Source organism: Bombina bombina, chromosome 9 (genome assembly GCF_027579735.1).
Source record: "Bombina bombina isolate aBomBom1 chromosome 9, aBomBom1.pri, whole genome shotgun sequence".
Lineage (NCBI taxonomy): Eukaryota > Metazoa > Chordata > Amphibia > Anura > Bombinatoridae > Bombina > Bombina bombina.
In genome coordinates this window covers 126,355,367-126,370,635 of record NC_069507.1, presented here as the reverse complement: position 1 = coordinate 126,370,635, position 15,269 = coordinate 126,355,367, and the positions used below count along the sequence as shown (strand labels likewise).

At 37.3% G+C, this 15,269-nt stretch overlaps 1 protein-coding gene across 3 annotated transcripts in view; it reads left to right on the top strand.

Moving 5' to 3' along the window:
• CARNS1 (carnosine synthase 1) overlaps positions 1 to 15,269 on the top strand; it is a 33,507-nt gene that overhangs the window by 8,942 nt on the left and 9,296 nt on the right. For all 3 annotated transcript variants that reach the window (XM_053692354.1, XM_053692352.1, XM_053692353.1), the window contains 4 exons: positions 1,239 to 1,443; positions 2,130 to 2,215; positions 2,482 to 2,713; positions 11,943 to 12,226. In XM_053692354.1, the coding sequence (XP_053548329.1) occupies positions 1,239 to 1,443; positions 2,130 to 2,215; positions 2,482 to 2,713; positions 11,943 to 12,226 (807 nt within the window). The remainder of the gene's footprint in view (positions 1 to 1,238; positions 1,444 to 2,129; positions 2,216 to 2,481; positions 2,714 to 11,942; positions 12,227 to 15,269) is intronic.

The following is a 15,269-nucleotide window of genomic DNA, read 5'->3' as shown; positions in this document are numbered from 1 at the left end:
TTTTATAATGATGCCTATTTGGAATAAAATGAACTAATCTGGGAAAGTAGAGTGGGTTAAATATCTTTTTTGACATTGACATCAATTTTCTCAGGCTTTCAGGTAAGTGTAAGGGACCAGTTTTGGCATTCAGGCCCATGAATGTTATCTGGTCCGTGATCACTTAAAAATATACATTTAAGGAGATTCCTCCATGCTGTCATTTTGTTTGGAAATTTGGTAAAATAGGTTACGAATGACAATTGCAGATGTCCATAAAGATGAAAAAAAAAACACCTTTTCGGGAGTGAAGTTCAGGAACAATGGCTTTATTAAAAATCAAAGATACAAATTATAGACACTAGGTTAGGGGGTTAATGGAACTAGGTTAAAGTGATGGAATTTACTTTTTGGTCATGAGGTTATGAATATATCTTCTTGTGCTAAGTTTTCTGTAGTGGGGAGATGCTTAAAGGGGATTTATTGTGATATGACAGTCATGGAGGGTGGAATCAATATGCAAGGGTGATACTGAAATTTAGGGGTTAATGAGGAGTGGAGTTTTGGTGGTTAAGTAGTTATTTGAATAGTGGATTGTTTGAGGAACACCAGAAGATATGGGATTAATTATTTAAGGGGTTGTTGCTGTGTGAAAATACAATTAAAGAGGGAGAAAAGAGATAATTTGATGGTGAAGGGGTTAATGTGTTGTCTATATGGCATGCACAATGATTCCCTACTCATTTACAAATAACTCACACTCTAGGAGACTGCTGATCAAAAACTTGTCTGCATTGCGAGTAATGAAACAAAATCTGGGGGCTTTTTGCAATATATATGTCTCTCCCTCAGATCTAGAACTCTGCATAGCTAGATAAATATATCTCAATCTAAAATTTGTGTTTATAAAATTCTTGGAGAGACATTGCAGTACTCATGAGAGTTCTTAGATAATCTTGCTATAGCAGAGGACTTTAAATCACCAGGTCTCTGTGTTTATTTGTTTTGCAATGCTTTTCCAATGTCAATAAAAGATGCATTAAATACAGATGCTTCAAAAATGAACTTTAAATGTGAAGCCTGAAATTTAAATGTATTAATTAATTGAATTGCAGTAGGATATAATACTTGTCTAGCACGTGAACTGAAATGAATTATAGATATGATTATAAATTGCAGTTAGCAACAAAATTGAAATCTACTCTATAGTTTTGCTACTATAATTTCCATCTCTTGACATTCTTATTTTTTTTCTGCAGGTTGTGGTAAAGTCATGTGGCTCCCAATTGGCAGGGACACTTGCTACAACTTTCTACTCTTGCTTTGATCCAGTCCATGTTTCTAATAATGTGCTTAAGCTTTTGAGAAAGCTTCAAAATAGACAGGCTATTTTGTTGGAAGGCTTTATAACCACATTCCCTCCAAGAAGAATCTGTTCTCCAAAGCCTCCCCCCATCATATCACGTAAGTATGGGGCTTAATTGGGAAAGACCTATACAGGTCAACAGCAGGGGAGGGGGAATATTGATACTACTGTCCAATCCTTCAATTACTGGTTCTATTATCCCACCTATTTTCTATTTTAGTTTATTTGTTCTTCTAACTCCGAAATTCCTTGTCCCTTGCTTCCTCCCACATTTTAACTTATATACTGTATGTCTTCAACAACTATTATTCAATGCCTTAAATACTTCTATTAATACAACATAATACTCTCTCCTCTTATTATGTTCCACTTAAAACAAAATATATGACAAGCACTTTCCTGTGCTTTTTTAATATAAACCCATTTTTTTTAGAAACTACAATGATAGTTCCTTAATAATGGAAACTACTTCACTTATTATTTAATAGAAGCTTTCTTCTATATATCATTAATGTATTGTTTTAAGACATAACAAAAGCAAAGCTCTCTCTCTCTTTCCCTGTCATTCTAATTTTTGTTCATTCATTTCTTTTTAATTGCTTTTTCTTGGTATCTTTTCCTGTAAGATTTTCTGTTTCTTTTTCTGTTTTTTTTTGGCTTATTCTATTTCCTTCTTTCTGTATCACTTTCTCCATACCTCCATTTTGTTGAGATTATCCCTTCCCTATCTACCTTTCCTACGCTATCTCTCTTCCTGTATTACTGTCTCTGCCCCACCCACCAGGCTGCTCCGTGCGCCCCCCAGAGCTGACGATTCGTCTCTGTGCCGTTGTCTGCCGATCTCGCGGAGACCAACCAATGCTAAGCAAGGTAACAGGGTTGCCCTCATCCCCTGGGGGCTTATAGCCCAAATTACAAACACCTCTTTCTGAGTCACCTGGGGAGATGACTCCTTCATTTTTCTCTCTGTTGATGGATTCTCAGGATGTTATTCTGGACAATTGACACAAATCTTCTCACTGCCATATGGACTTTATAGTATGTTCTTGGTGATCAGTCATTTCTTTATCATGTTATTTTTTATGCCAGTGCTTTGTAACCCAGAGGTGCTTTTTTTGTCCATCAACTCCTTGTAGGTGGTATGTGCTGTTGGTCGGGCCGAAAAACCACTTTGCCATCGTTCTGCTTTGCCCCAGTCTCTAGACACCATTTTGGAGATGTGGGGAGTGACTGATAAAGGTCATAAAGAGAATGTCTGGGCTCAGCTCAAAGAGACTGCAGAAAGAACCATGAGAGTAGTGATGGAGCAGGAGAAGAAATTGACACCTGAGGAACGAGGGGGACACAAGGCACAAACAGACATACTTGGTGAGAATGGGTGAAGCTAGAGACATGAAACAAAGATTTTACTATTTTATTGTGAGATTATAAAGCTTAAAGGGACAGTAAACACATTGAGCTGTATATATAAAATGTTTAGTTATACAGTGAAATGAAACAACTTTGCAATTTGTTTCATTATGTATTTTGCCCCCTTTTCATGTAATTTAGCTTTGAAATTTGTAGATTTTTCAGTTCTCAAAACATGAAATGCACCCTGTGACTTCAAGCCTATGGCATCTACTTTTCAAGCCGTCAACCGCAAATACGCTGGAATTCTGCAGCGTATTTGTGGCGAGCCTGATTCCCCTTAGTTATCAAACCCTACAGACTGGCAAAAGTAGAATTCTGTGACGTAACATACGATCCGCCGGACTCAATCCGACACAGATCGATGCTTACGTCATTACAGATGTTCCGAATGCAAATTCGGCACAATCTGACTACTTTTGTTAGTTATCAAATTTCTACCAGGTACGCTCGGCACTATTCCGGCCCAGCGTACCTGGTTTTTAATCCGCTGCCCTGGAGGTGGCGGATAAAATAGGAATCAATGGGAGTCTGAAAGCAGCGAAAGCTTATGTTCACTGCTGCCCGATATTCCATTGATTCCTATAGGAGAATAAAAGTTATATTTACACCTAACACCCTAACATGTACCCCGAGTATAAACACCCCTAATCTGCCGCCCCCGACACCGCCGCCACCTACATTATACTTATTAACCACTAATCTGCCCCCCTACACCGCCGCCACCTACATTATATTTATTAACCCCTAATCTGCCCCCCTACACCGCCGTCACTTACCTACATTTATTAACCCCTAATCTGCCGCCCCCAACATCGCTGCCCCTATATTAAATTTATTAACCCCTAAATCTAAGTCTAACCCTAACACCCCCTAACTTAAATATAATTTAAATAAATCTAAATAAATATTCCTAGCATTAAAAAAATTATTCCTATTTAAAACTAAATACTTACCTGTAAAATAAACCCTAAGATAGCTACAATATAACAAATAGTTACATTGTATCTAGCTTAGGGTTTATTTTTATTTTACAGGCAAGTTTGTATTTATTTTAACTAGGTACAATAGTTATTAAATAGTTATTAACTATTTAATAACTTCCTAGATAAAAAAAATACAAATATACCTGTAAAATAAAACCTAACCTAAAATACAATTACACCTAACACTACACTATAATCAAATTAATTCCCTAAACTAAATACAATTAAATGCAATTATCTAAAGTACAAAAAAAACAAAATACTAAATTACAGAAAATAATAAACAAATTACAAGATTTTTAAACTAATTAAACCTAATCTAACCCCCTAACAAAATAAAAAAGCCCCCCAAAATATAAAAAAGCCCTACCCTACACTAAATTAAAAATAGTCCTTAAAAGGGCATTTTGCGGGGCATTGCCCCAAAGTAATCAGCTCTTTTACCTGTAAAAAAATTACAAATCCCCCCCAATATTAAAACCCACCACCCACGCAACCAACCCTACTCTAAAACCCACCAAATCCCCCCTTAAAAAAACCTAACACTAACCCCTTGAAGATCACCCTATCGTGAGAAGTCTTCACCCAACCGGGCCAAAGTCCTCAACAAAGCCGGCAGAAGTGGTCCTCCAGACGGGCAGAAGTGGTCCTCCAGACGGGCAAAAGTCTTCATGCAGACTGCATCTTCTATCTTCATCCATCCGGCACGGAGCGGCTCCATCTTCAAGACATCCAACGCGGAGCATCCTCTTCATCCGACGTCTTCTTGACGCCAAGATGGCGTCCCTTCAATTCCGATTGGCTGATAGAATTCTATCAGCCAATCGGAATTAAGGTAGGAAAAATCCTATTGGCTGATGCAATCAGCCAATAGGATTGAAGTTCAATCCTATTGGCTGATCCAATCAGCCAATAGGATTGAGCTCGCATTCTATTGGCTGTTCCAATCAGCCAATAGAATGCAAGCTCAATCCTATTGGCTGATTTTTTTTAAAAAAACATTTAAAATTGGCTACTTTGTTATTTAACAGGAAGGCCTTGTAATTGCAAGGTGTTTACTGTCTCTTGAAGACAATAAAGTAAATTTAAAGATCAGACATTGCCTTTGAAAATTCCAAGCACATCGCAGTTGAGGAGGGGGCACATTTTAAAAACACATTTACAAAACACATTTACACAACATTTTGGGCCAGATTACAAGTGGATTTAATGCTCCTGCTTGAGCGCTAACATAGAAGTACGTTTTTTGCTCATGTGGGGTAGCGCTCGTATTACAAGTTGAAAGTAAACTGTTTTTCACACACACTATCCTGATGGGCGCAAAAAGCCGAAGTTAGGATATTGTGCGCACGTTAACATATTCCCCCATAGAACTCAATAGAGCAAAAAAACTAACACCCTACTCGCACGCAAACCCTATCGCATATTCTCAAATGCGCTAATCCGACATGAAAATATGAATGTTTCACATGCCAATGTTCTTCACGTAGCAAAATGTGTTCTATTTATTCATAAATAAATATTCCACAGTTACCTGATGGTATTTTGGTACAAAATATATCTATACCTATATTTATATATATATGTATGTACAGAAGATAAATGAGCTAGGGAATAAAATCCCCTAAATCACCCCTAGGCGCTACTATCAAGGTATGTCAAAAATTAAATTCGGCACCTCTATACAGAAATCTAGCTAGATGAATCCTGCAGCCAATTCCTAAAATGCAGAGGAAACCTATCACACCTCTAATGAAAATAAAAACAAAAGAAAAGGGATGGCGCAGAAAAGAAGCTAGTATACACAGCAGCAATACAACTATATAAGGGTATAAACCTAAAAGACAAATAGTCCAGAGTAAGTAACCTTAACCCTATAATATCATATAGTTAAAGGCCTGTAGAATAGAGGATAAATCAGGAAGAACTTATTACAGATAAAATAAGAAATACCATGTGAAATTAGTATATAAATGTATGTAAGATAAGATAAAAGCCAGAGCAAAATACACAGTCTCAAAATAGATGATCAAATGCAGTCAAATTCATGAATCTTCGTCAAATAATCCCCTTTTGGATGTGCACTTACTTCCAATAACCTCAATCCTATGAGGTAAGAATGTAGCAATTTCATAGATAGACTAGGCACCTCCTGTAGAATGGATAGGATGACTGTGGGTCTCTCAATATGCAATCTTCAGAGTCTTAGGATTTTCTGATAATATAGACCTTTTTAGGCAATCACTCTTGATCCTCGTGCTCTCTTTAGTGTGTAGTAACTTCCAGTTTCGGTCACCATGTCATACAAAAGGAACCAGAAATATATACATAGTGTAAAACTGTTTTAATAAGACACTTAAAAACACACACAATCAGTTACACTCACATTAAGAATCCTCAACAAATGAGGCATGAACTCTGCACATAAAAAAAACGAAGTAAGAAAGTCCTGCAATGATCCGTTATAGGTAAAACAGTCCCAAGGATCATTCAAGGCTCCAGATGCATAGAAACACAGCTCAGGCCAAAAACCATAAAATAGGGGTAAGCCTTCCCTATGTTAATACCTTACGCGTTTCGAAGGGGTTAATGATTCAAGTTCCCTTCTTCATCAGAGGTCCTCTGATGAAGAAGGGAACTTGAATCAGTAACCCCTTCGAAACGCGTAAGGCCCTTAAAAGGGTCTTTTGTGGGGCATTGCCCCAAAAATAACAGCTCTTTTACCTGGCAAAAAAAATACAAACACCCCCCTACAGTAAAACCCACCACCCAACCAATCCCCCAAATAAGAAAACTATCTAAAATAACCTAAGCTACCAATTGCCCTGAAAAGGGCATTTGTATGGGCATTTAGCTCTTTTACGGCCCAGACCCTATTCTAAAAATAAAAACCACCCAAAACACCCTTAAAAAAAACTAACACTAACCCCCAACGATCCACTTACAGTTCTTGAAGTCCCGCTTGAAGGGTCCATCCAGCCGGCGAAGTCCTCATCCAAGCGGCAAGAAGTCTTCATCCATGCGGCAAGAAGTCTTCATCCAGGCGGCCTCTTTTATCTTCATCTAGCCGGCCCATTGGGCCCCTGACAGGAGTCACCCCTGTCACTCCCTGATGGCGGCCCTGACTACAAATGCTTATAAATACATTTACACAGTTTTATCTTCCACTTGATAATTACATTTATATACATAAAGCAAAATATCTGAATGCAGGGATTTTTTATTTATTTTGTAAATCACATACTCTTGAGATTTGAAAATCGCAAGACAAAAAATTGTGATTAATCGCACAGCCCTAATATATTTATATACATACATATATACAGTATGTATATATATATATATATATATATATGTATATATATATAGAGAGAGAGAGAGAAATACTGTATTTATTACAAAAGTATATACATATATAAATAAATATATATTTAAAAATAAAAATAAAATTTTCTTCTAAGTGAAGAACATATGTATTTGAATAATTCCTAACGCACCTTCGGCTTTAGGGCAGTTGGCCTAGCCCACTTTTGGGTTAGCTTGAGTGGAAGAAAGAAAACCCTTTTTAGCGCATCCCATAGAAGTCTGAGTCTTATGCTCTTGCACTGAATTTTTACTTTCAACTTGTAGTACAAGAGCAAACATACGAGCGCTACTGATTTACCTTGAGCACAATTATTGCTTTGCTCCATGCCATTTTATCAGAAGCTGGTTGGCTGTGTAAGAAAATATCACTATTTAAAAAAAGAGTTAATTTAAGTTTTTTTTTTAAATTTGAAATGTGATGCCATCCATTTAAAATTCTATATTACTTTAAATTGAAATTTATTAGTGGGAACATTTCTAGTGGAAATGTAATCTTTTACTCATATGCTAAATCACTTGAAAATAATGCAATATAACTGTAAAAAGCTGACAAGAAAATATCACCTGAACATCTCTATGTAAAAAAAGAAAGATATTTTACTTTAAATTTTCATCAGCTCACTAGAGTAAGTGTTCTGTGAACAGTTATACTTCAGCTGCTGTCCAGCTGCAAGTTGAACAAAAAAACAATAACCATTCAGCATCAGCGGAGGCCATGCTTTGCTTTGCTGTGATCTCATGAGATTTCATAGTAAATTTCCTTAAACTGAATAGGGAAATAACATAACTATGCCTGCACAAGAAAGATGCATGCTCCCTTGCAAGTCCTGGGACTAGCATCCTGATTGGCTGCTTAAAGTCCCTTTACAATGGGGTGTCAATGCGTAGGAAATTTTTAGGTAAATATCTTCCTTTTTTACATAGAGATGTTCAGGTGATATTTTCTAGTCAGCGTTTGACAGCTATGCTATATCATTTTCATGTTCTTCAACATTTGGGTATCATGTCCTTTTAATATATATATATCTATAGTAAACATTTTGAAATCATTATGTGAAAACATTTTTGTGTAGTCAAAAAACTTTGTAGTAGGCTTTAATTATTTATTCTGTCCCCTTTTCCTGTGGTCTAATGTTTCAGTCCTTGTTGTCTCAGTCTAATCTTTGCTTTAAATACATTATTTTATGTATAATTTATTTAGTGTCTCTTGAAAGGGAGATCACAATGAGAAAGGGGTTTGTTAAACTACTGTTAAGTAGGTAAATTAAAATAAAAGTACTAACATGTTAAAAAAAAACATGAAGACATGGTTGCCTTTAACACTTTCATCTAGCCACAAAAAAGTGTTCCCCCATAAATATGACCCCGTCATCTCCAGATTATGTGCAATCATGCTACTAAGGGCTAGCTTATGAGTGGAGTGCTATTTTTGCCCTCCAGCTCGCGCGTTATCTTTGCTAGATGGACGCTTTTTGTGCGTGTCATATTGCGCTCGTATTACGAGTTGAGAGTAAAACATTTTGAGTTTGTAAGGTTTCGCAAAGTTGCGATCGCGTTAACGTATTCCCCCATAGACTTTACTGGAATACGTTTATATATATATCTGTATATTATTATTATTATCAGGTATTTGTAGAGCTCCAACAGGTTCCGCAGCGCTATGAACATGGGTGGTATATAAAAAACGATTTCAGGGATCAATTAGGGAGAGAGGGTCCTGCCGAGAGTTGCACTGTTGTAGTCGGCTCTTATGAAGGTGAACTACAAACAGCTGGGCTCATAGGCTTACATGCTGTGGGGTTTTAGGGGATAGCAGTGGAGATAGGAAGGTTAGTGTAGGTTGTAAGCGTCCCTGAATAGTAGAGTCTTCAGGGAGCACTTGAAGCTTTTAAAACTAGGGGAGATTCTTGTGGAGCGAGGCAGAGAGTTCCATAAGATGGGAGCCAGTCTTGAGAAATCTTGTTGATGGGAATGTGAGGAGGTAACAAGATAGGAGGAGAGCAGGAGATCATGAGCGGAGCGAAGGGGACGGGAGGGAGAGCATCTGGAGACAAGGTCTGAGATGTGGAGGGGAGCAGTGCAATTGAGGGCTTTGTGTGTCAGAGTGAGAATTTTGTGTTTAATCCTGGAGGCACGAGGAAGCCAATGAAGGGATTGGCAGAGAGGTGCGGCAGATGAAGAGCGACATGGAAGGAAGATGAGCCTGACAGAGGCATTCATTATCGATTGTAAAGGAGCTAGGAGGCAGCTAGGGAGACCAGAGAGGATAGAGTTGCAGTAGTCGAGGCAGGAAAGGATGAGAGAGTGAATTAAAATCTTTGTTGTGTCTTGTGTAAGGAAATGTCTAACTTTAGCAATGTTTTTAAGGTAGAAGTTGTAGGCTTTAGCCAAGGACTGAATGTGAGGAGTGAAAGAAAGATCTGAGTCAAGTGTGACCCCAAGACATCGGGCATGTGAGGTTGGGGTAATAATGGAGTTGTCAACAGTTATAGAGACATGGGGGCTGGAGATTTTGGAAGAAGGGGGGAAAATAAGGAGCTCAGTTTTGGAGAGATTTACCTTGAGGTAGTGAGAGGACATCCAAGATGAGATATGAGAGAGACAGTTAGTGACACGGGTTAGCAAGGAAGGAGATAGTTCTGGTGCAGAGAGGTAGATTTTGGTATCGTTGGCATACAAATGATAATGAAACCTGTGGGACTTTATTAAGGAACCTAGTGAGGACATGTAGATTGAGAAGAGAAGGGGACCGAGGACAGAGCCTGGCAGTACCCCAACAGAAAGAGATAACGGGGCAGAGGATACCCCAGAGAAGGCTACACTAAAGAAGCTTTGAGGCAAGAGGTAGTAGGGAAATAGGGCGGTAGTTGGATGGGGATGTTGGATTGAGAGAAGTTTTTTTTTAAGATAGGTGTGACTAATGCATACTAACGCAACTATACCAGTGCTGAGGGAGAGGTTGAAGATGTGTATGAGTATGGGGGTAAGGGTAGAAGAGAGGTAGGGGAGTAGTTGTGAGGGTATGGGGTCAAGGGGACAGGTAGTGAGGTGAAAAGATAGTATAAGGGCAGAAACCTCATCCTCTGTAACAAAGGCAAAAGAGCTAAATTTATGGCTATGTGGGTTTTGGATGATTGTGAGCTTTTGAGGGGGTGGGACACCGGTAGTATGTTGAGAGCTGATTTCATTTCTGATGGAGTTGATTTTATTCTTGAAGTAGCTGGCAAAGTCTTGGGCTGAGAGAAGAGTTGTGGTGGGAGGTGGGGGTGGGCGGAGAAGAGTATTGAATGTGGAGAACAGACGTTTTGGGTTTGAAGAAAGAGTAGAGATAAGAGTAGAGAAGTAATGTTACTTATATAGATTAAGGGCAGAATAGTAAGAGTTCAAGATGAACTTAGAGTGAAGAAAGTCTGGAGAACTCCGAGATTTCCTCCAGTGTCGCTCAGCAGTACGGGAACTTCTGTGTAGGTACCGTGTCAGAGGAGTATGCCAGGGCTGAGGATGAGTGTATGTTTTCCGAGCTATGGTAGGTGAGGCCAGGTTATCAAGGGTGGAGTTATAGTGGCAGATCGATTCATCAGGACAGGGAAAGGAGGGGATGGAAGAGAGAAGAGGTTCGAGAGAGCTAGCGAGCTGTTGCTGATCTAATGACTTGATTCTTCTGTGAAGTTTAGTGTGAGGGGTAGAAGGAGGGAGAGTTGTAGGGAGGGAGGTGATGGTACAAGTGAGGAGATGGTGGTCAGAAAGAGGAAAAGGTGAGTTTGTGAAGTTTGAGATAGTGCATCGATAACTGAAAATCAGATCAAGGGAGTGACCATCTTTGTGAGTGGGAGAGTCAATCCATTGTGACAGGCCGAAAGAGGAAGTGAGTTGCAGAAGTTGTTTTGCAGAGGAGGCAGAGGGATTATCAACAGGGATGTTGAAGTCACTGAGAATGAAAGCAGGGGTATCCGAGGAAAGGAAGTAAGGTAGCCAGGCGGCAAAGTGATCTAGAAATAGAGTTGCGGAGCCAGGGGGCGGTATATGACTGCATATAATAAGCGAATCATGTGTGTTTCGAATGATGAAAATGTGAAGGAAGAGAAGGGATGTATTTGTTGAAAGGTGCAACGAGAGGAAAGTAAAATACCAACTCCATCGCCTTGGCTATTGTCAGACCTAGGAGTATATTCCTATACCTGTATATCTATTCACATATTTAGACATGTGTATGTATATATATATATATACTGTATATATATATATATATATATATATATATATATATATATAGTAAAGCCCTTTGAAAGCCCTTTTTTTAACACCTTATACCATCTATTTTGAGCCCTTATAATTTTTTAAATCATATTACTAATTTTCATCAGACAGTGTTTACTGTACTTTTACATGTATTTATGTTGTGTTTTTCGCAACTTTTTTCTTCCCCTACCTTTAACGTGAGCTCTGAGGTTGCGTAAACCAGACGTACGTTAAATTAGACTGTGCTTGAGCGAAGGTGTTTACTTTCAACTCTTAATACGTGCAGTATTTCCGTAACAAGCAAATAATGAGAAAAATATGATATTGCTCGAGCGCAACTGTTAGCATGCCTCTCGTAATCTAGCTCTAAACTGGATGTGATGTGGCTGTATACAAGAAATCATTCTTTTTTGCTAGAGCTGGAGGCAACCATTTGTTTAGCATTTTGAGACACCTTTAAAGGGAAGTTTAACAGTACCAGCTGATTAAAATGCTCTTCACTACATAGGAATATAAATTGTAATCTCTGAGTAATTTCTAAATAATGATAGGAAACTGGAGAACTACTAATTGCCTTCTCTGTACATGATCTACAGGAATTGATTTTCTGCTGACTCTTGTGGATTGCATGGTGACTCCAGTAATTCTTGGTTTGAACTCTGGCATTTGCCTTGAGAGCTGTGGGATCCAAGAATGCATGATGGGAAGCCTGGCAGCGGGGATCGCTGTTTCAATAAATTCTGCATCAAGACCCTTGGTGGAGACAATGCTCAGGCGTTCCTTGAACTATGTAATGGAAGGAAAGGAAATACTAGTTATTGGAGCTGGAGGAATTAGCAAGAAATTCATTTGGGAGGCAGCTCGGGAGTATGGGATAAAGGTGAGTCATTATATTACTTTTATTAGGCACATTATTTTAAAGTATACCATGGAACTGGGCACTGCCATGACAATTTTGCCAAAATCAAATATGCTTAATACTATTAACACTAACCTAGCAAAATATACACATAACAGAAGATTTTTTTATAATTCTTAACAAACTACTAAAAACACAAAATGTATATAGAATAGAAAACATAAAACATTACAATCCATACTCAAGTTAAAGGGAATTTATAATAAAACTATGTTCAAAGTTATAAACAGGACAGCATATATCCCCCCTCCTGAGGATCATGTTCATTTAGTGGTTATTGTCTGTTTCTAAGTATCTTTCCTGCAATAGTTTCGAATATGGTGAAGGACTTTCCATGCAACTAGGTCAGAATAGCTGTGCACAGTTTGTTCTCTCCCTGAGAACGTTCTCAAAAGCATGCAAACAACCATGTTATTAAAGGATGGTTTCCCACCTCCAATGGAACTCATTTAAAGTGATATTTACCTTACATGATGTGACACATAAAACATTAAATAAATTGTATACATATGTAATGTATCATATCATTTTAACTCTATCATATCACCTAAAAAATGTTGAAAAAAAAAAAAATTGATCAAATAGATCTCATAGAGAATGATAACAGCCAATATAACCACACTATTAATATGAACGAATATAACCAATAAACAATCTACTCTTAAAATGAATCACAACATCTAAATTTGCCAACAAATACAAGGATGTCTAAGAAAGCTTGCATATCCAGATCTATATTTAACACTTGTAGTTGCAGAGCCCCCAGTTCACAAATCAAATTGTCCCCTCTCTTACATAATCTGAGTAACCTTTTATGGTCTAAAACTCAGATTTTACCTATTTGATAACTTTTATTTCTAGACCTATGGGGTAGCTTTTATTGGTTACTCTTAAGTGTTCAGAAACACTATTGGCTAGATTTAGAGTTTTGTCGGTAAAGACCTGCGTTGCTAACAAGCCTTTTTTTTCCAGCGCACCCTTAAAACAACGCTGGTATTACGAGTTTTCTGAATGGCTGCGTTAGCCTCAGAAAAGTGAGCGTTGAGCCAAATTTAGCTCCACTTCAACCCTCAATACCAGCGTTGCTTATGGTAGCGGTAAGCTGGTAAAATGTGCTTGTGCACGATTTCCCCATAGGAAACAATGGGGCTGAGGTGGCTGAAAAAAAACATAACACCTGCAAAAAAGCAGCGTTCAGCTCCTAGCGCTGCCCCATTGTTTCCTATGGGGAAACACTTTCTAAGTCTACACCTAACACCCTAACATGAACTCCGAGTCTGAACACCCCTAACCTTACACTTATTAACCCCTAATCTGCCGCCCCCACTATCGCTGACACCTGCATTATATTATTAAACCCTAATCTGCCGCTCCGGACACCGCCGACACCTACATTATACTTATGAACCCCTAATCTGCTGTCCCTAACATTGCCGACACCTATATTATATTTATTAACCCCTAATCTGTCCCCCACAACGTTGCTGCCACCTACCTACACTTATTAACCCCTAATCTGCTGACCGGACTTCGTCGTCACTATAATACATGTATTAACCCCTTAACTGCCACACTCCTGCCTCGCAAACACTATAATAAATTTTATTAACCCCTAATCTTCCCTCCCTAACATCTCCGCCACCTACCTACAATTATTAACCCCTAATCTCCCGCCCCCAACGTCTCCACTACTATAATAAAGTTATTAACCCCTAAACCTAAGTCTAACCCTAACCCTAACACCCCCCTAACTTAAATATAATTTAAATAAAACGAAATAAAATTACTATAATTAAATAAATTAATCCTATTTAAAGATAAATACTTACCTATAAAATAAACCCTAATATAGCTACAATATAACTAATAATTACATTGTAGCTATTTTAGGATTTAAATTTATTTTACAGGCAACTTTGTATTTATTTTAACTAGGTACAATAGCTATTAAATAGTTATTAACTATTTAATAGCTACCTAGTTAAAATAATTACAAAATTACCTGTAAAATAAATCCTAACCTAAGTTACAAATACACCTAACACTACACTATCAATAAATTAATTAAATAAATTAACTTCAGTTATCTAAACTAAAATACAATTAAATAAACTAAACTATAATACAAAGAAAAACAAACACTAAATTACAAAAAAATAAAAAAATATTACAAGAAATGTAATCTATTTACACCTAATCTAAGCCCCCTAATAAAATAAAAAAGGCTCCCCAAAATAATAAAATGCCCTACCCTAAACTAAATTACAAAGTAATCAGCTCTTTTACCAGCCCTTAAAAGGGCTTTTTGTGGGGCATTGCCCCAAAGTAATCAGCTCTTTTACCTGTAAAAAATATACAATCCCACCCCAACATTACAACCCACCACCCACACACCCCTACTCTAAAACCCACCCGATCCCCCCTTAAAAAAAAACTAACACTCAAATAGTAAAGAATGTGTATAAAGCGCCAAAAAAGGCTGGGTAATGTCTGTCCCAACGTACTGATCCAACTCCAGTATAGTTTAAAAGCCCTTAATACATTACATAAATTTAGAATGAAGTGTAAAAACCCATCATAAGGGATTAAATGTTAAAATCTTAATTTATTACAAATAATAATGACATAAAAACAGATAATAAAAAAAAGATAATAAAAAATATATAATGAATATATAATGGTAGTGTATAAAATTCGGATCTAGTTAGTCTCCATAAAATGTTCAATAAATGTCCAAAAACTGTCCTATGGGTAAAATCCAAAAAATACTTGTTAAAAGTCACAAAGTCACAAAGGGTTTGTCCTCCAAGTGTTGAAAATGATGATAAAATCAGAAAGTGTGATAAATGTGTAAAAAATTGTGAAAATTTTTTTTTGAAAAATAAAATTGATGAAAAAAATATATGAAAAAAATACGTGACTATATATATATATATATATATATATATATATATATATATATATATATATAAAAAAATTAAAAATGCACGTGTTGAAAAAATAT